General features: G+C 51.0%; 1 protein-coding gene across 1 annotated transcript in view; it reads left to right on the top strand.

The window, feature by feature from the left end:
* Window positions 1–13,892: 13,892 nt before the first annotated feature.
* DCHS1 (dachsous cadherin-related 1) overlaps window positions 13,893–20,025 on the top strand; it is a 44,466-nt gene continuing 38,333 nt past the window's right edge. The window contains exons 1-2 of the mRNA XM_036391726.2: window positions 13,893–14,043; window positions 18,032–19,846. Coding sequence (XP_036247619.1) covers window positions 18,095–19,846 — 1,752 coding nt within the window. The 5' untranslated portion in view covers window positions 13,893–14,043; window positions 18,032–18,094. The remainder of the gene's footprint in view (window positions 14,044–18,031; window positions 19,847–20,025) is intronic.

The following is a 20,025-nucleotide window of genomic DNA, read 5'->3' on the forward strand; positions in this document are numbered from 1 at the left end:
ATGGAGAGGCTGAGGGCAGTCCTGCCAGGACCCCAGGGGATGGAACAGTGGCTGTGAGCCAGCCGTGGGTGCTGGCAGCCCAGGGAATCCATCGGCGCTGGGGCCAGCTCCAGGGAAGGGATCCTCCCTTCTCTGCCCGGGTGAGACTGCCTCAGCTCTGGGCACCAGCAGGAAGGACCTGGAGCTGCTGGTGGGAGCCCCGAGGAGGCCAGGGCTGGAGCCCCTCTGCTGTGGGGACAGGCTGGGAGAGCTGGGAGAGCTCAGCCAGGAGAGGAGGGGGCTCCAAGGACACCTTGTTACAGCTTTTCAGTGCTTAAAGGGGGCTTGTGAGAACAGCAAAGACACTTTTAACCAAGGCCTGCAGTGACAGGACATGCAATAATGGTTTTAAACTAAAAGAGGGTAGATTTTGACATAACAGAGACGTGTTCACACAGTTAAGGTTGGGGATTTTTTGTTTGCAATCCATGATAACGTAACACTGAATATTCTTATCCTTGAAAAACTCCAATCCTTGAATTTTCTTGACCCTTTTGTTTAATTACGTCTGGTAATTATAAGATCCAAAGTCTAAACACACATATAACTGTGGGTATAATCTTCAGAACTGTAGGATTTAAATGACTCAGTGATACAGTTGCTAGCAGTCATAAATCCCAAACCAACAGAAAGAGTACTGTGAGTTGGACTGTTATCTTGTAAAACATGTCATAGAACTTCACTGAATTACCTTTTCCTTGATTTAATAACATATATTAGGAAAAAAAAAACCTAACCCACAAACAAAACCCACCAAAACACAAACAAAAAATTAAAACAAAACAAAACGAAACCCAAAGCAAAGCCCCTCACAAACATGTTTTCACTGAGAAGTTACCAGTCACCAGAAATTCACAACATTTTTAGTTAAGTTGCTCATATTGTTAATTACTTAGGCTGTTAAAGTATGTATCCTGCTTTTGAGCTGAATTGGTCTGTTTTATAAGATTGCATCCAGGACAGTTTTGCATTCTGTTACATTCAATCTAAAAGACTGGTAATTGTTCAAAACACTTTTTAAGAAATCGTCCCTAAATATATCTGCTGCATTGGATATTTACCAAATATTTCACCTCTGATATGGTAGAATTGATTAAAAATTGTTTCCATTATCAATTGCTGCAGTTATATATGCCCATTATGTCCATTCTGGAATGCAGAGACAATGTATGAATCAAATGAAAATAAATTCCAGTTGTTTCCATCAGAAAATGAGCATTTCCACACCCTCCTCGCACCTGTGCTGTTAACAACATGCTTCTCAGGTATGGAAATCAGTCTCTTCATTTCTGTGGATTCTAGGTTTCTCTCTGTTACCTTTCTCCAGCAGTTCCTCATACAGGGAAGTCTGATGCCTTAGCCAAGGACAGCAGAGTATCGGGCCTTAGTTCAACAATGGCAGCAACTACACAAGCAAAACTGGGTGCAATTTCAGGCTGTAAAAACGCAGAATGGGAATCAGAGTGCTGAAGGAGCACTGCAGTAAAGGAGCTGCTGCTGCAGAGGGAACACCAGGAGATGCCCTGGAACCTCCCAGCTGTGGGGCAATGCAGTGTTTGGGGCAGGACAGCTTTAAGGGAGCTGTGGCTGCTGCTGGGGGGGCCTCTAAGAGGAGGAGGAGGCTGTAGAGCAAACAGGCTTGTGTGTGGTTTCTGAGAGAGCTCTCCATGCACAAGCAGTAGTTCAAGCTGCTGCTGCAGGGTGAAATGCAATCCACCCAGATTTTCTGTCTCCCTGCTCTATACTGGGCCATCAGTTGACAAAATAAATTTCTGGTTTGTTTGCTCAATTATCAGGGCTCAATACTCTTTGGCCTGATTCTTTTAGAAAGACCAGGTGAGGAGAATTTATTGTTTGGAAGCAGATCTGCTTATTTGAAGATACTTGGCATTACGTAATTTGATTTACAGATATGCCCCAGCTTTTACACCTTTCTTACTGTATCCTTCACCTCATGGACACCTCCAGCAGAGCTCATCAGAGAGGTTTTATAGCATTGCCTTGATGAGCTTCTGGAAAGTGTTTAGATTTTGTAAGGCAGGCAGGTATCCATGCTATAAACTGGAAATTGTACCTTGTCTGCTTTGTGAACTTGTGACCCCGTGGCAAATTAGTGGCTGCCAAAGAATTCCATCCTCAGTAATAGATAGGAGCCTGTTCTTATCATCAAAGAGAACATCATCGAGGAAAAGAGTATCACAAACTTTGAAATGTTAAATATACAATTACACTACAACTTGTGAAAAAAATATTTTTAAAGGATAACTAACACCCTGGCTTTAAAATCAGTGACTGTGCACTAGCTGTGGGACTGACATTCTCTGCAGTTACCTAAGGTGTCATTCAATTTAAATGAAAGGAGGAAAAATCGTCCCATGCAGGTGTTTATAAAGGTGATGTGAGAAGGGTTTAACCCATCTGGTTACTGGAAGCATTCAAGGCCAGTTTGGATGGGGCTTGGAGCAACCTGGTCTAGTGAAAAGTGTCCCTGTCCATGGCAGGGGGGCTGGAGATAGGTGATTTTTAAGGTTCTGTCAACCCAAATCACTGTGGAATTGTGACTGTGGTTATCCTTCCTGACTAGAGCCTTACTGAAGCTGAGCCACCAACATCTGCTGATCTCCTTTCCTACCCTAAATCATCTCCTTGTAGGAGGCTATTGGGTTATTGAGCACAATTTTCTTTTTATAAATCACAGAATATTCTTAGCTGGAAAGGACCCACAAGGATCACCAAGTCCATACAGGGGTTGAACCCACAACCTTGGCATTATTAGCACCATGCTCTCACCAACTGAGCTACAATCTTTGCTAATTACTCCAAATCACCTTTGTGCCTTCTTGTGTTTGGAGATGCTTTTCAGGAAGGTTTGCTCCTTTCTAAGGGCAGAGGTGAGGCTGACTGGCCTGTACTGACTGGCCTGTAGTTCCCTGGATCTTCCTTTTTGCCCTTCTGGAAGATAGGAGTGATATTTGCTTTCTTCCAGTTGTCAGGAGCCTCCCTTCATCACCAGGCCCTCAAAGAAAATCACGAGTGGCCTCACAGTGGTGCTGCCCAGCTCCCTCACTACCCGTGGGTGCATCCTTTTGGGTTAGAAGTGGTCCCCACGTCAGTCTGCTGCACTGCAGGTCCATGTTCCTTGCTCTCGAGCTCCCCTTTGGTCTCAGAGCCCTGCAGTCCCTGGAGGCTGCTGCTCCACGTCCTTCAGCACTGGGCTGCTTGCCCTGTTTGGTCATGGGTCCATGTTTTCCTCAGTTTTCCTGTTGCTACAGACATCTCTGCAGAAGCCTCTCTCACTACACTTCACATCTCCTGCCATATTTGATTCCACGTGGGCTTGGGTTTTCCCTACCCCTTTTCTTGCTTGGATAACACCTCTGTATTCCCTCTGAATCACCTGTCCCTTATCTCACAGCACCTCTCAGTGGCCCAATTTATTTCTGGATAATTAAATCATTAAATTGACTCATAAGCCAAATTTTCTTCCTTCTTCTGCATCAGTTATGGCCCTTAAGGTTGCGTAAAACAGGATCAGCAAAGTAAATGGTTTGTAGCCTGATTCTGTCTGTGGAGGAGCAACAGGGCTGGGATTTAACCTGGAGGACTGAGTAACTTTTAAAGTGAATGGGAGGCTCATATGTGCACTTTTAACTAGGGGATGTTTTGGGATTGTGACTTGGATTAGCTCATGTGATGTTATCTAATGGTCACATGTTTGTCAGATTATGTGCATCATGGTAAACTGCAAGGTAACAATCTGTTATTGTGTTTTTTTTAAAAAGCTCAAAGATGTTTAGCAGGCACTGGTCAGTGTGGGACTCACAAGCAATGCTACACCACAGATAAATAAAATTCCTGAGATCAGCACTGAGAAACTCCCACAAGATGGAGCTGCACCATACCAGTCCATTCTGCCTTCCTCTGGGCAGTCCTTGTGTGTCTGCGTGCGTGTGTCTGTGTGTGTGTGTGTCTGTGTGTCTGTGTGTGTCTGTGTGTCTGTGTGTCTGCGTGCGTGTGTGTTTGTGTGTGTCTGTGTCTGTATGTCTGTGTGTCTGCGTGCATGTGTTTGTGTGTGTCTGTGTCTGTGTGTCTGTATGTGTGTGTGTCTGTGTGTCTGCGTGTCTCTGTGTGTGTGTGTGTCTGTATGTGTCTGTATGTGTGTGTGTGTCTGTGTGTGTCTGTGTGTGTGTGTCTGTGTGTGCGTGTGTGTCTGCGTGTGTGTGACTGTCTGTGTGTGTGTGTCTGTGTGTGTGTGTCTGTGTGTGTGTGTCTATGTCTCTGTGTGTGTGTGTGTGTCTGTGTGTGTGTGTGTGTCTATGTCTCTGTGTGTGTGTGTGTCTCTGTGTGTGTGTGTGTGTGTGTGTCTATGTCTCTGTGTGTCTGTGTGTGTCTGTGTGTGTCTGTGTGTCTGTGTGTGTGTGTCTGTGTGTGCGTGTGTGTCTGCGTGTGTGTGACTGTGTCTGTGTGTGTGTGTCTGTGTGTGTGTGTCTATGTCTCTGTGTGTGTGTGTGTGTCTGTGTGTGTGTGTGTCTATGTCTCTGTGTGTGTGTGTCTGTGTGTGTGTGTGTGTGTCTATGTCTCTGTGTGTGTCTCTGTGTGTGTGTCTCTGTGTGTGTGTCTGTGTGTGTGTGTGTCTATGTCTCTGTGTGTGTCTCTGTGTGTGTGTGTGTGTCTGCGTGTGTGTGACTGTGTCTGTGTGTGTCTGTGTGTGTGTGTGTGTGTGTGTCTGTGTGTGTGTGTGTGTGTCTATGTCTCTGTGTGTGTGTGTCTGTGTGTGTGTCTGTGTGTGTCTGTGTGTGTGTGTGTCTGTGTGTGTCTATGTCTCTGTGTGTGTGTGTGTGTGTGTGTGTCTGTGTGTCTTCGTGTGTGTGTGTCTGTGTGTGTGTGTGTGTGTGTCTGTCTGTCTGTGTGTCTCTGTCTGTCTCTCTGTGTGTCTCTGTGTGTGTGTTGGTGATCCTCTCCACAGACAGCTGCCCATCCTATTTGTGGTATCTGATGTGTGCATAGAGCACATTCTGCACAGACTCTGCTCGGTGTGGCACTGCTCTGTTTGCTGTTGGCATCTGCAGTCCAGAGTATTTGTGGGATTCATCGCATCCCAGTGCACAACAGTTGTGGATGATAAACATGGTTTGTCTCAGGGAAAAAGAAGGTCAAGCCATCTGCATTTTTTCCCCTGGAGAAATCATCGGATCTTACTTCAGACCTGCCACTCATGGCAGACCCCAGCTTGAACCAAAGCTTAAGCATAGATAAATTTGGTGCAAGTGGGCAATTCCTGGACAGTACCCTCATCCCTGCAGAATTCTCCCAAGTCCCTGCTGCTGGGCAGAGGAGTCCAATGGAGTCAGCAGCATGTGGGTGAGATTTGACTCTACTGATCTCAGAGCCTTTCCTTCCTGAACAAACATTTTCCATTCTGAAATAATCACGCCACTATATATAGAAAACTCCTCCAAAGCAAAAGCCATGGTCCTTAGGAAGGGGTAATTCACAAATTGTTTTGTTCCTTTCCCTGGACTCAGCGTGTCCTTTGCCATGGGGCTTGTACCTGTGTGTGCACACCAAAGGCACTGTCCCCTCCTGCAGGAACCCCTGGGTTCCCCGCAGCCCCTGCAGCCTCTGCCCCCAGCCCGAGGCTGTGTCTGTAATCACAATCCAGCATTTCGGAAACCACCCCCCCATCTCACTTCCTCCCAGCTGATTTCCAGGGGAACAGAAGGAGACTTGTTTGCTACCAGGGAGGAAGTGCAGGCCTTAGCAAGCAGCTTTCAGAGGCACCGGTGAGAGCGGTGCGCTCCAGCCGGCGCTCATTGGCAGAACTGCTGCCAAATGAGGTCACCCCGCTGCAAACGTGGATGGAGAGATCTCGGAGGAGGAGAGAGCAAGGAGCCAGGACAGGAAGTGCAGCAGTCAGCAGCACAGGGCTCGGCTCAGCCCGCTCACCCTCTGGAAATGTTGATTTCAGTTCTGTCTTGGCTCACAGATGAACATGTGAACATGTATTACATGGTTTCCTTCTCATCATTATCTCATTCCCTTTCCCCTTGCGCCGATTCCTTGGTTTGACACAGCCCAGCCCTCGCTCTGGGAAGGGCTCCGTAGGGCAGGCAGCACTCGGGTTCAGTTCGGACACCAGGACTGGATGGCACTGCCCACGCCCTTTGGGAATCACAAAGATCACAGAGCCTGGGACAGGCTCTACCTCCTGAGAAAGGCACAGACTCGTAGAGCTGGAGAACACCAGGCTGGAAGTGATCTCAGGGGTCATGTGGTGCAAGTTTTCTGGGCAAAAGCATGGTCCATGTGAGCTGGCCCAGCACCCTCATTAGCCAAGATGTACAACTCTGACTGCTGGGAATCTGTTATGTCTTTTTCATGGTTATAGTGATTTCATGGTTATAGTGATTCATTCCTCCTTCCACTGAACTACCCCTCTTTCCTTTCAGTTTGCATGACTTCAGTTCCACAGCGTGTCTCCTGTTACACCTTTATTTGCTAGATTGAAACATTATTATTATTGAAACAATTAAAAATTTTAATTCTTAGAGATCCTTATAAATCATTACTTTTTTTAATCTTACTAAAGGTCTTCACATGGAACCTTGTTCCTTGGATCCTGACTCATTCTAATGACTCTTCTCTGGCCATTTTGAGTTTTCTGCAGTCTCTATAAATATTGAACATTAAGTTTGCACCACTAAAGCTGCAGTAACAGAATTTCCCTGTTGTTCTGTGACCTTCTGTTTAGTCAGTTTATATTTCCTTAAAGATCATTAGTCTAGATACTAAAAACATTGACAGAAATTTAAAAATTAATGTTAGTAGTACAATTATTCCTCAGTAGGAAGTTTATGTGCTTAATAGGAACAATAAACTGTAAAGACAGACTGAGAAGAACTGTCTGCAGGGTTTGGTTTATAGGCACCTGTAGGTTGAATATTAATCAGCTGAGGGCATATTGTAAAAACAAAATAACATCGCATGAGATGGTATAAACAGGAATGTGACTTGCAGGATGCAGGAACTGACATTTCTGGCTCTGCTTTGCTGTGATCAGGCCCGCAGCCAGACTGTGGCCAGTACTTTGTGCCAGTGCACCCCAGAGAATGTAGAAACATTTGTGAATGTCCAGAGGGAACAATGAGAGGTTCAGAAAATGCAATATGAAAAGATCAAATGCTCTGGGCAATTTAGGTTAGAGAAGAGTGGAAAGACACGATGACCACCTTGATTTGTAAAGGACATTGCAAAGAGAACAATCTACTTCCAGTGTTCATGACAGGTAGTATAAGAAATGATGTTAAATAATAGTAAAGAAAATTTAGCACTGAATAGATTGACTGCCAGGTTTATGAAATCTTCATTATGGGTGGACTTTTAGAACTAGCTAGGTGCACATCTGTGAGGTATGGCAGGTATCCTGGGTTCAACTGAAGCCTCTTTGAGGTGAGGGAATGGATCATCTGACAGCCCTAGATCTTTCTTCTTCTGTTCAAAACCTGCCTCTACTATGCTATTTAAAAAATACCTGCCAGAGCTTCACCAAATTTCCAGGAATGTAAACATTCTCATCAACAAATTGAATTCTACCCGCTGTACCTTAAAAGCATCCATCACATGCAGCCCAGGGAGTGGACCTTACACTCAGGGCTTCAAGAACAGCCCCTGTAGCACAGGAATCTATGCCTGTTGAGAGAGCTTTGTGTGACAGGAGCTCTGTGTCCATCCACACAAGCAGGGAATGCACAAGAACTCTTCCACTGTGAGGTTCAAAGATCTCTGGTTGGGTTGGATCCAGAAGCAGCTCACAGGAGCATTTCCTCTTGTCCTGGCTGTGAATACAGAGCTGAACAGCTGAGGTACCAGCTCCATTTGTAGGTGAAATGATCCTGCAGTGCTTTCTCTGTTCATGGATTTAATGGATTCTCATTCATGGTTGTTAAGGGAATTCAAAATGGCAGAGGCAAACTTGGGATCCCACATGAAAAAGACTTTCCCTGTCTCAGGGAGAGCTGTCCCCTCACTTTCCCTCCAGCCCCAGCCATGTATGTTCCTAGCAGGTGCCTTATTTTATTTTTAACCTCCATTCTGCATGGAGGAAACCTTTGCTTGCTGCAAACATCCGGGAATCGGAGCCTAAGCACGTCCTAGAAGGATTTCCTGTTTGGGACTTGGAGCCAGGCTTCAGCCTGCACGAGCAGAGCCTCTGAGCCTCAGCCCTGCCATGCCATGGGCCAGGTGACCCCTGCCAGCTTTGGGACAAGCTGCCATCGAGCAGGAAGGTGCCAAACTGCCCAAGCACTTCCCACCTGCTCGGGATGAGGACAGGAACATGCAGGTCCAGGCTGGGGAGGATGTACCTGATTCAGGGCTCGGGGTCGGTGTGGCAGAGCAGCATTCTGAGGGGTGGTACCATGGCATCCCACCGTGGTGCCTGCACTCTTGGAGCATGCAGAGAGTGTTTCCTGTGCTCATCTCACCTGACCTTGGGCTCAGTTTGCCATATTTTATCACCTCCTACATTATTTCGATTTTGGGAGTTCACCAAAGCACTGAATAAATATGACAGGCAGTAATGGTCTCCCCTGAGTAGGTGAATAATGTACTTTTTGCTCTTGCTTCTGTGCCATAGTTGCTCTCACAAAGCACAACTCGGCTTAACCTCTTTCTACCAGCCCCCATATGCACCTCAGAATGACTGTGGGAGCCTCTCTGAATGTCCAAGCACATAACATGGCTCTGCTCTCCCCTCTCCTGCAAAGTGGCTCCCAGAATATCTAGTAAACTAGAATTTACTAGAAGACCAAAAGGAATCCACTAATTTCTATCTTCGAGTAGAGAGAGCACTTGAGAACCCATTGCAAGTCTGAGAGGAGGGTTGTTCGATATCTGGGGTAATGCCATGGGGCTGAGGAGTAACAAACTCATTGGTAATGAAGGAAGGACTGAAGGGAATGACCTAGGAAAATGCAGAGGGCTTGCAGTAGTATAAAGGATTCAAAGCAGATTTGAAAATGATAATTTTGAAAACATGTCAGTAATGTGATAGGCCCTGTGCTCTTCAGCATCTTCAGAAATTCCTTGGATGCAGGAATGGAAGGGATACTGATCAAGTTGGCTGTTGATATAAAACTGGGAGGAGCTGTTGACTCCTTGGAAGGCAGGGAGGCCTTGCAAAGAGACCTGGACAAATCAGAGGACAGGACAGTCACCAACCAGATGAAGTTCAACAAGGAAAAGTGCCAGGTTCTGCACCTGGGATGGGACATCCTGGATGTACATACAGACTGGGAAATTAGATGGAAAGCAGAGCGGTGGAAGGAGACCTGGGAGTCCTGGTCAGCAGAAGCTGAACCTGAGTCGGCAGTGCCCTGGCAGCCAGGGGGGACAGCCCTGTCCTGGGGACAGCAGGCCCAGCACGGCCAGCCAGGCCAGGGAGGGATTGTCCTGCTCTGCTCTGGGCTGGGGAGGTCCCACCTGGAATATTGTGTGCAGGTTTGGGCACTGCCATGTAAGAAAGATGTTAAACTATCAGAGAACCTCCAAAGGAGGGCAAGAGATGGTGAAGGGCCTTGGGGGGAAGCCGTGTGAGGAGCAGCTAAGGGCACTTGGTCTGTTCAGCTGGAGAAGAGAGCTTAAAGCTCTACAGCTTCCTCATGAGGGGCCAAGGAGGGGCAGACAATGTGGTGACAGTGACAGGACCCGAGGGAAGGGCCTGAAGTTGTGTCAGGAGAGGTTTCGTTTGGATATTCGGAAAAGGTCCTTCAGCCAGAGGGTGGTTGGGCACTGGAACCAGGGCAGTGGTCACAGCACCAAGCCTAACAGAGGCTTCAAGGAGCATTTGGATACTCTCAGGCACATGGTGTGACTCCTGGGGATGGTGCTGTGCAAGCCCAGCAGTTGGTCTTGATGGTCCTTGTGGATGCTTTCCAACTCAGCATGCTCTGTGATTCTAAAATTTTGCCAAATTATGCCAGAATAGCACATTAGACACCTTGATAAGTGGCTTTTTTGGGACCAGGATCAACCTTTCAGCTGAGCAGACTATGTGAACTGCAGTGTTATAGTAACACATGAGAAATTATTTACTCAATTGAAGAAGACAGATATTAATATGAAAACTTCCACTAAAATGTGGAAGACTGGCAAAAAAAAATAGTAAATTAGGAGTTTTATGCTTGAGGAAATGCGCAGTCTTTTCAAGGTCAGTTTTAGAGCTCCTCTATTTCAATTTTTTTCAGTAAAGATCTCAGGGAAAAAAAAGTACATGGATAAGGTAGCTTAGTGACACAGCATCAAGAGGCATTGTGAGTATAGACGGTGGCTGGGACATCATAAAAGCAAAAAGCTATTATTAAGGATTAGCATAACAGAAATGGAATGAAATTCACCAGTTCATAGCAGACAGTCCTGTGGTTAACAGGGGTGTCCAGAATTGCATAATCCAACCTCTTATGTGAAGACAATCAGCAATAATGGATCAGATCACCCTTGGAAACTTGCAAGAGGATGAGATTCACTGCTCTATGAGCAGCTTTTTCCAGTGCTACACTACCCTTCCAGCTAAAAAAAACAGTGTCTAATCTTCATTCTGAATCTCTCAAGGTGTAACTGTGGTCATTGTTATTGTGCTACTGTCGGCATCTGGTTCCATCATCTTTGTAACCTGTCCTTGAGGCAGCAGCAGGATGCTGTTAAACAGCCCCACTGCCTATGCATCATCAGAGAGCCCACCTTCTTCAGTGTCTTGTTATAAATTGATCAGATGCCCCAGAGCACTACCTACCTCCTACAGCTTTTCAATATCCCTCATGAACAGGGAGAGACAAAAATGTACAGAGGATTCCAGTTGTGGCTTCACAATATCCCAGTTCAAGAGGGATGATTGTTTCCCTCAGTCCGCTGCTGACCATTCTCCTAATGCAGTGGAGAAGTTGTCTGCCTGATTTGCAATGAGGGCATCCTACTGACTCTTCATTCCATGCTCATCCCTACTCTCATCTTCCTTTCAGCAGGACTGTGACTTAGCCAGATGGTTCCCAACCTGTAGCAATTCTGGGGTTATTCTGACTCAGATCTAATTTCTGCTAATTTCTTTCTGTGAGTTTCTAGACACCTCTTTGGACTAAAAAGCCACATATCAGTGACCCCTGCTAGTGTCATGTCCTGGATGTCATCTCCTGGAGTCTTGTACTCCATTGTCATCACAGAGTATCAACAAAGACTGAACAATACTGGCTCCTAAATCAATGCTTGGTATATTTGCTGGCTGCTAGGCACCATCTCTGTATTGAGTCACTGATCACTACCCTCACAGCCCAGAGGTGCCACCAGCCTTCAGCCCAATGCTCGATTCACTCAGACCATGTCCTCAGGTTGTGAACTAAAACTCAGCGGGAGCAGCTGTCAGTGCTGTCAAGCCACTTTGCAGCTACTGCTTTCCCTTCATCCATACAGCCAATCGTTTTGCCAGAGAAGCTAATTGGGCTGCTCAGCATGATCCGTGCTTGCTAAATCTGCGCTGACTATTCCTGATTGCCTCTTTGTTCTCCATATGGTCAGAAATGGATTCTGAGACAATGCAGTCTCTGAGTTTTCCAGGTGTGGTGATGACCTTCACAAACTGGTGGTTCTCTGAGTTCCTTATTCTCTTTCTGAAAGTTGAGTGTAATGTTTGAATAATAGAATCATAGTATGGGATGGGTTGGAGGAACCTTTAAGGGTCACCTACTCCAACCCCCCTGCAATGAGCAGGGACATCTTCTATTGCATCTGGTGACTCAGAGCCCCCTTCAACCTAACCTTGAGTGTTTCCCCACCCTCACCATAAACATTTCTTCCTTATACCTAGTCGGAATCTATTTTTTATAAAACATCACATCCTGTCATTAGAGGCCCCGATAAAAAGTCTGTCCCCATTTTTGTCATAACGTCCCTTTAGGTTCTGCAAGGGGCTCTAAGATCTCCTCAGAGCCCACTCTCTCCAGGCTGAAGAACCCCAACTCTTTACACATGTTCTCACAGGAGAGGTTCTCCAGATCTCTGGTCATTTTTGAGGCTCTTCTCTGGATCAATCCACCAGGTCTGTGTCTTTCCTGTACTGAGGACTCCAGAGCTGGGAGCAGTGCTCCAGGTGGAGCCTTTCCAGAGTGGAGCAGAGGGGAGGAATTATTGTCCTGGTCCGGCTGGCTGCACCATTGCTGACAGAAGCCAGGTGCCTACCTGGGCACATACTGTCTCATGTTTATCCTTCTTGCCCACCTGGGCTCATACTGTCTCATGTTTAGCCATTGCCAACCAGCACCCTCAAGTCCTTTTCCAACTTCCCAGCCACTCTGTTCCCAGCCTGGAGTGCTGCCTGAGGTTGTGGTGATTCAAGTGGAGGACCCAGCACTTGTTGAACGTGATACATCAGCTGATCAGTCCATCAACCCAGCCTGTCCCAACCCTCTGCAGAGCCTTCCTATGCTCCACCAGATCAACAATCCTGCCTAGCGTGGCTGAACCCATCAGCCTTCTCCTTGTCCCTTGTTACCAGTTTGCCAGTCATGTTTATCAGCAGGGTACACTGTCTTAATGTTTCTTTTCTGACTGACATTCCTGTAGAAAGTCTTTTTATAGTTCTTTGTATTTCTTACCAAGGTCAGTGCCAGTTGTGCCTCAGTCTTCCTCACAATTTCCCTACACAGCTGGGCAAGGTCCCTGCACTCCTCTTGGGATACCTGTTCCTGTTTCCACTGCCTGTGTGTTTCCATCTTGCTCTTTAGTTTGACCAGCAGGTCCTGAGTCAGCCGTGCCAGTCTTTCACCCTCCTTGCCTGATTTCTTACACGTGGGGATTGAGAACTGTTGTACTCTACACAAAATGTCATTGAATCTGTCCAAGAAAGAGGAGACGTGGTAGCTAAGTCAAGGCTTGAAGTTGTTGGAACTGGAACAGGCACAATATTTTAAGGACCATCTGACCATCTCAGAGCACACTGAGCCATGGCCTTTAGCAGATGATCTTTGCAACAGACCCTAGTCAACAGCAGTTTCTCCACCAAGAAATCAAAGAAGATCCAGCATTGGTTACTGGCCCTAGAGGCTGCATGGCTCCAACAGACACACAGACTGCTGAGACCTGTCTGGAGCAGGGAAAAGCTGCCTGAGTGGCCAAGCTGAGCTGAGGAGCCAGTTGCTGGTGGAGATGCCTGGACAGTTATCAGTCTTGTTTTCTTCCCTGGCATAGACTGGTGGAGCCCCAGTCCCTTGTAGCACAGGCACACTGAGTGAGCCTGGACCAGGCTGGACCTTCGGAGCCCTGATGTGAATCAAGGTGTTGGGACATCACCGGTACTTGAGCTCTGGGTTATGAGCTGAAGCAGCAACTGCGGTAGAGAGGAAAGAATGGCCTGTGATCATATACCCACATGCCCCCAGCGTCGCCCACAGCCTCATTTGATCCCCTGCCCAGCCCTCTCCCTGCCCGGTCCCGTCCCACTCCTGCTCCGGCTCCTGCCAACCGCTTCCCATTTTCTCGGGCTCCCGGCACCCACCGCTTTCTTCCATCCCTCTGTGCCCGGGTCCAGCCCTTTCTCCCTCTCCGTGACGATCCTGCTCCCTGAGCCCTGGAGCCCGGCCATACCGCCGCACCGCCCGCAGCCCCGCTCGCCCGTCCGGGGCCGCCCCGAGGCCGCGCTCCGCCGGCGCGCTCCGGTGCGGGGCGGGGAGGGGGCGGCGGAGGGAGCGGGGGGCTGAGGGCGGCGCTGGGTCGGGTTTCAGCAGGAGCCTTCGCGCCGAGCCAGCTCCGAGCCAGCGCCGACCCGCCGCCGAGCGCTCCGCGGGGCCACAGCCGCACCGGGGCGGCCGCGGCACCGGGGCAGCGCCGGAGCGCTCGGGGCACCGGAGCGGCCGGCGGGGCCGGAGAGACCTTAGCGCCGGAGCCGCGGGGAGGCTGCGGGACGTCGTGGCGGGGCCGGACCCCGCGGGATGTGACCGCCGCCGGAACGGGACGCGCAGTGTAAGTCTCAGCGCCGGGCTCGGCCCCTGCCGGAGCCCCGCACGGTGGCATCGTCGCACGGTGGGACAGGACCGGGACCGGGACCGGGCGCTTTGTTCTGCCTCCGCCGCGGAGACAATGGAGCTGGGGGGGGGGAGTGGGGGGGGCGGGGGAGAACGGGGGGACGCGCCCGAGGCGGCGCAACACCGCGGAGCCGGACCGGGCTCGCTGGCGGCTGCCGGGCGGCACGGCACGGCACGGCACGGCACGGGACCGGGCGCTCACGGTGCCGCTGCAGGGCAGAGCCGCTGAGGGGAGGGCGCTCAGCGGAACCGCGGAGGCGCCGGGCGGGGGCTGCGAGCCCGGGCGGAGCGGGGAGCGGGGCTGGCAGAGCGCCGGCACCGAGGCTGCCCGGTGCGGGACGTCCGGAGCGCCAGGGACCGCGACAGGGAGCGGCACCGGACGCTGGGCCCGGCGGCTGGGGAGCTCCGGGAGGCCGGAGCTCGGGGCAGAGCGAGCCCAAACAGCCGCGGGCTCCGGTGTACAGGGAGCAGGCGAGGCCCCGCAGCGCCTTGGCGATGGGCACAATCCGGCAGGGGCCGGTGCAGAGCGGGGATGTCCCGAGACAGGACTGTGGGAATTGGCTCCGGCGCGGAAATGTTTCATTAGACTTTCCTTTGTGGGGGATGCGTTCTGAGAGACAGGAGAGCCCGCGGGGAGCCCCAGTGTGGCACAAAAATGGGACTCACAAGGATGCAGCAGAGACTTGACTGCATCCGCAGAAAAGGAGTGCCACCGCCGCTCTGACTGCTCGGGGCCGTAGCAGAGTGTCATGAGGCTGTGTGGCCGGGCTGGCAGGCAGCAGAAGGGTGCCGGTCCTGCAGGCCCAGGTGGGAGGTGGCACGAGAGCCAGGAGGCACGGAGGTGGCTGTAGGTAGTGGTAGGGTTGAGTAAAGGCTGGAAGTGAGTTGTTAGTCCAAGGCTGCACTGCAGGCAAGTCGGGGCTATGCATGGTGTCGAGGGCAGATCATCTGAAACTAGAGAGAGAATCTCTGTGAATGTACAGGAGGAAAGCATATTCTAGGTCAGTGACCAGTGCTCAGCAAAGATTAAACAGGCTTCCTCTTCTGGACCGGAGTCTCAAAAACATCATTACACGAGTCATGGCCTCTCATGTCAGACCTAGGGTATGGCATCAGCAGCATCTGCAGCTTTCATGGAGCCTTCGCACAGCAAGCCCTCTGACATCTGTTTGTGGCATGCACAGTGGGTGCCGTCTCTCCAGCTTCTCTGCTGGGGCTGCTGAGAGCCCACTTCCCCTTTCCCATGGCTGACAGCAGGCACAAGCTGCTGCTGGCAAGGATGCACACAGTGGTCCCAGTGTAATTCCATGTCTTTTTTATTTCAAAATATCACACATCTGCTACGTGTAGGCTGGGCTCTCCTGGTGCTCCAGCCTGTCAGCTCTAGGCTTAGATGGATGTTGCAGCTCACTCCATTTTAGCTGCCCTTCCTGTCAACCTCCTCATCATGGCTCTGGACCTCAAAGACCTATGTGAAGAGATTCTGGCAGTTTTCTTCAGAGGCTCCTGCTGCCGTTCTTCACAAGGGTGCCCGGTGGTGGGAGGGACACAGAGGGAGCAGGGCAGTGTGGCTCACGTTACACAGACCGGCCAAGCAGCCCCGCACTGAGCTCTCTGCTAACTGAAAGCAGCTGTTCAGATTTTGTGACTCTGCATCCACTGAGGTCACTGCTGTTTCCCTCTGACCCAAACCTGCACACCTCGTTGTAACAGGGGTGTGCTGGTACCAAGGATGGCTGGTACCTCTGGCTGGTGCAGTCTAGTAATGTTCAGTTCCACCTTTTGCTGAAAGGTAGGCTTGCTGTGAAACTACTCAGTTGCATCCAGGGAGGATAGAACTGAAGAAGCTTATACAGGCTTTCATCACCAGTTTTCCAGCCCAGGGACCCTAATTTTTGTTCCCTGGTTGTGCTAGTGCTCTCAGCTGCTCTTCACACTCCCCAGATTTGCTTTTCAAGTCTCTCTTCTCCCCTCCAGCAGTCCATAAAGCCTCACTGGCTTCTCAAGGCAACTAATGGAACCAGGTGGGCTTTTCCCCATGTCTGTGCCCTGATTTCTTCCAGAGTCTAAGAGTCCAAGCTGCCTGAGAGTCTAAGCTCCTACCAAGGCGTTAAACTCTCTGCCCTGGCCCTTCCCATGACCTGAGTATCTGAAGCACCACTAGAATGGTACAGTCTCATCACAGAAGCTACCTCAGATCCCATTCCTCCAGCACGTTCTGGGGGTAGGCAGTTACCCTTCCATCTGGGGAATTAAAACTAGCTCCAACAGAGAGGCAGACCTGTCTAGGACCTCTGAGTTCATGCAGATTCACAAATTGCAGCACACAAAAGTATTTTCTTTTGACTTCAGGCCCTAGGACATTGTGAGGGTTCTCACCTGCTGGGTGCAAGAAGAGCATGTGGATTTACCTCAGACTGTGTGGATAGGCCTCAGACTGGATGCCCACTGAAGTAAACATTTCTTTATGAGTAGAAAATACTTTTAAATTATTTTGTTTCTGTCACTAACCCAGGATTTACACAGAAAAAAAAATCTAGACAGCTGATCTGAGGTGGGAAAGGGGACCCAAGAATACCATCATATGTGCCCTGGAAAGGGTTAACACTGCCGTGGAGTTCTTTGGTCAAGGGCTGATATTCTTAGTCCCCAAAGTAGGCATTGCCAGCCACCTCCATCCCGCAAGACAGGGAGGTTCTTGCTCCTGCATCTGACATGAGCGGCTCCTGAGTGTGGTTATGGGCCCAGCAGCAAACGCTTTCAAGAGAGTCCAAGAGTGAGCTCATGCTGCCGCCATCCCCGCAGACCACGGAGCCTCGTTCGCGGCGCTGAGCGGGTCCTGGGGCCGCTGTTCCTGCGCAGCTCCGTGGCCGCGGTCTTACCCGGGCTGTTCCCGGCAGGGCAGGGCAGGGCAGGGCAGCGCTGGCACCCGCGGGCACGGGCGGCTCTCCGGGCTCTGCCTGTCCGGCTGCAGCGCTGCAGGAGCTGCGGCTGCCTCTGCCGCCCTCCCCCACTGCTGCAATGAAATGCAGTTACGGGGAAAGGGAGGGAAGGAGCCGGAGCCAGCAAGGAGCAGCGAGAAGGAGACAAAGGAGGGGAGTGAGCAGCGGAGGGTGTGGGACGGAGCAGCTGGCAGCTCCGAGGGAGTCGCTGCGTTCCTACGGCACTGCCGCCGCCCTCCATGGCACCGGCGTGGGGCACCCACCGATCTCCGTGCCAGCCCAGACAATGAGCACGGCCTGATTTTATCCCGGGCATTCCCAGCTGTGGGCACATCCTTTGCAATGCATCCTTTTTGATTTATTGTTCACTGGATGGAAGCCCACTCCAGTTCTGTGCTCCTTCCCAGGGACAGCAGATTTGCACTTCACGGGTTTTTGGCACCTAAGTCCCCGAGGTCCTGAAAGGCACGCTGCTGGGGAGAGAGGGGGTGGGGGCCAGGGTCTCAACCAGCGACTCGCTGAGCTATCTCGTAATTTGAGACCGGCTTTCTTCAGGGTGGAGAGATGCAAGGCTGCTGTTTGCTCAAACCCTCTGTCCTCTTGCAGACAGGCTCTGAACCTCTCAGGAAGCATTCGGCTGTTAAAGGCACCAGGGGCATGCTGCTCGGGGCAGCTGATGCCAGTACTGCCAGGCAGGCAGGGGCTGGAAAGAGCACCTGGGGATGTAGGAAGCACCTCTGTGACAGGGTCCTAGCTGCTCACCTCGGGGCACTGTCAGGTGTGAGCTGCTTCCAGGTGCTGTCCCAGGCTTTTGTTCTGGGCAGGCTCTGACACATATTGTCCCATTTGCCTCTTGTGAGGGACAGGCATTACATAGTGATCAGGCAGCAGATACCTGGCAGGCCTTCCCTCTTCAGGCTGTTTTCTGTCCTTCTGTCCTTCCTTTGCTCTCTCTTAACCAGTATCCTCTGGTCTGCATTCCAGGCAGGATTAAAGCGAACTCTGCAAAGGAGATCAAGCCACCCTCTGCTCTGCTAGCTGCCAGCCATGGAGCAAATGAAGAGGTCAACAATGCTTCTGCTGGAGCTGCTTATTCTTGGGGGCCTGAGAGCAGCGATGGGCTCTGCAGTCCTGGGCACCCTGGATCTACAAATAGATGAGGAGCAGCCAGCTGGCACCATCATTGGGGACATCAGTGCTGGCCTACCCCCTGAAACTAGTGCCTACATGTATTTCATCTCAGCACAGGAGGGCAGTGGTGTCTCCACTGACTTGGGGATAGATGAGAATACAGGGATCATCAAAACCGCTCGTGTCCTGGACCGGGAGACTCGGGACCGCTACAGCTTCATTGCTGTCACCCCAGAGGGCATCACGGTAGAGGTGAACATCCAAGTGAATGACATCAATGACCATGCCCCAGCGTTTCCCAAGCAGCACAGCACCTTTCAGATCCCAGAGCACACCCCCATTGGCAGCAGGTTTCCCTTGGACCCGGCCTTTGATGCCGACAGTGGCCTCCTGAACACACAAGGCTACACAATTAAGGGAGGGAATGTGGGGCAGGCCTTCCGCCTGGAAACGCGCCGAGGACCCAATGGGGTCCTGTATTTGGACCTGGTGGTCAGCAACATTCTGGATCGGGAGAACCGTTCCTCATACTCCCTGCTGCTGGAAGCCTACGATGGGGGCTCTCCGCCCCGGAGCACCCAGATGACACTGGACGTGTCCATTCAGGACATCAACGACAACGCCCCCAGCTTCAACCAGAGCCGCTATCACACGCTCATTTCAGAGAATCTGAAACCTGGCAGCAGCATCCTGCAGGTCTTTGCCTCTGACGCGGATGAAGGTGACAACGGGGATGTGATTTACGAGATCAACCGACGGCAGAGCGATCCTGACCAGTACTTCACCATCGATGCCCGGACTGGAGTCATCAAGCTCAACAAGGGTCTGGACTATGAAGTGAGGAAGGTGCATGAGCTGGTGGTGCAGGCAAGGGATAAGGCTGTCCATCCTGAGGTCACCACAGCCTTTGTCACTATCCACGTGCGTGACTACAATGACAACCAGCCCACCATGACTATCATCTTTCTGAGTGAGGATGGCTCCCCACAAATCTCCGAGGGAGCCCAGCCCGGACAGTACGTGGCACGCATTTCTGTTTCCGATCCCGACTATGGAGAGTATTCCAATGTCAATGTCACACTGGAGGGAGGAGATGGCAAGTTTGCCCTCACTACCAAGGACAACATAATCTACCTGATCTGTGTGGACCAACTTCTGGATCGGGAAGAAAGAGACTCCTATGATCTGCGGGTGACAGCTACTGACTCAGGAACGCCCCCGCTCCGGGCAGAATCAGCCTTTGTGCTGCAGGTGATGGATGTTAATGACAATCCCCCGCTCTTTGACCAGCAGGAGTACAAGCAGAGCATCCCTGAGGTGGTGTACCCAGGCAGCTTTGTCCTGCAGGTGACAGCTCGTGACAAGGACCAGGGTCCCAATGGGGAGGTGCGGTACAGCATTCTGCATGGCCGTGACACCCACTCCAGCTGGTTTACCATCGACCCTGCCACTGGCATCATCACCACTGCTGCCCCGCTGGATTATGAAAAGGATCCTCAGCCTCAGCTCACTGTGCTGGCCACAGACCGGGGAACCCCTGCCCTCTCTTCCTCAGCTGTGGTGTACGTGGCCTTGCAGGATGTCAATGACAATGAGCCAGTGTTCAGGAGTAACTTCTACAACGTGTCCCTGAAGGAGAACACCCCTGTTGGGACCTGCTTCTTGCAGGTAGGTGCAGGTATTGAGGTCAGAGCTCGGCAGGGGCACAGCCAGGGCAGTGAGCAGCCTGGGGTGGGAGACCTGCTGGTGCAGGGTGTTTGGTGCAGGTGTCATGGCTTTGGCGGGCAGCGTTTGCAGCAGGAATGCTGGGGCAGAGATCCCCACCCTTGGTGTGAGTCCACAATGGG

Source organism: Molothrus ater, chromosome 2 (assembly GCF_012460135.2).
Source record: "Molothrus ater isolate BHLD 08-10-18 breed brown headed cowbird chromosome 2, BPBGC_Mater_1.1, whole genome shotgun sequence".
Taxonomy (NCBI): Eukaryota; Metazoa; Chordata; class Aves; order Passeriformes; family Icteridae; genus Molothrus; species Molothrus ater.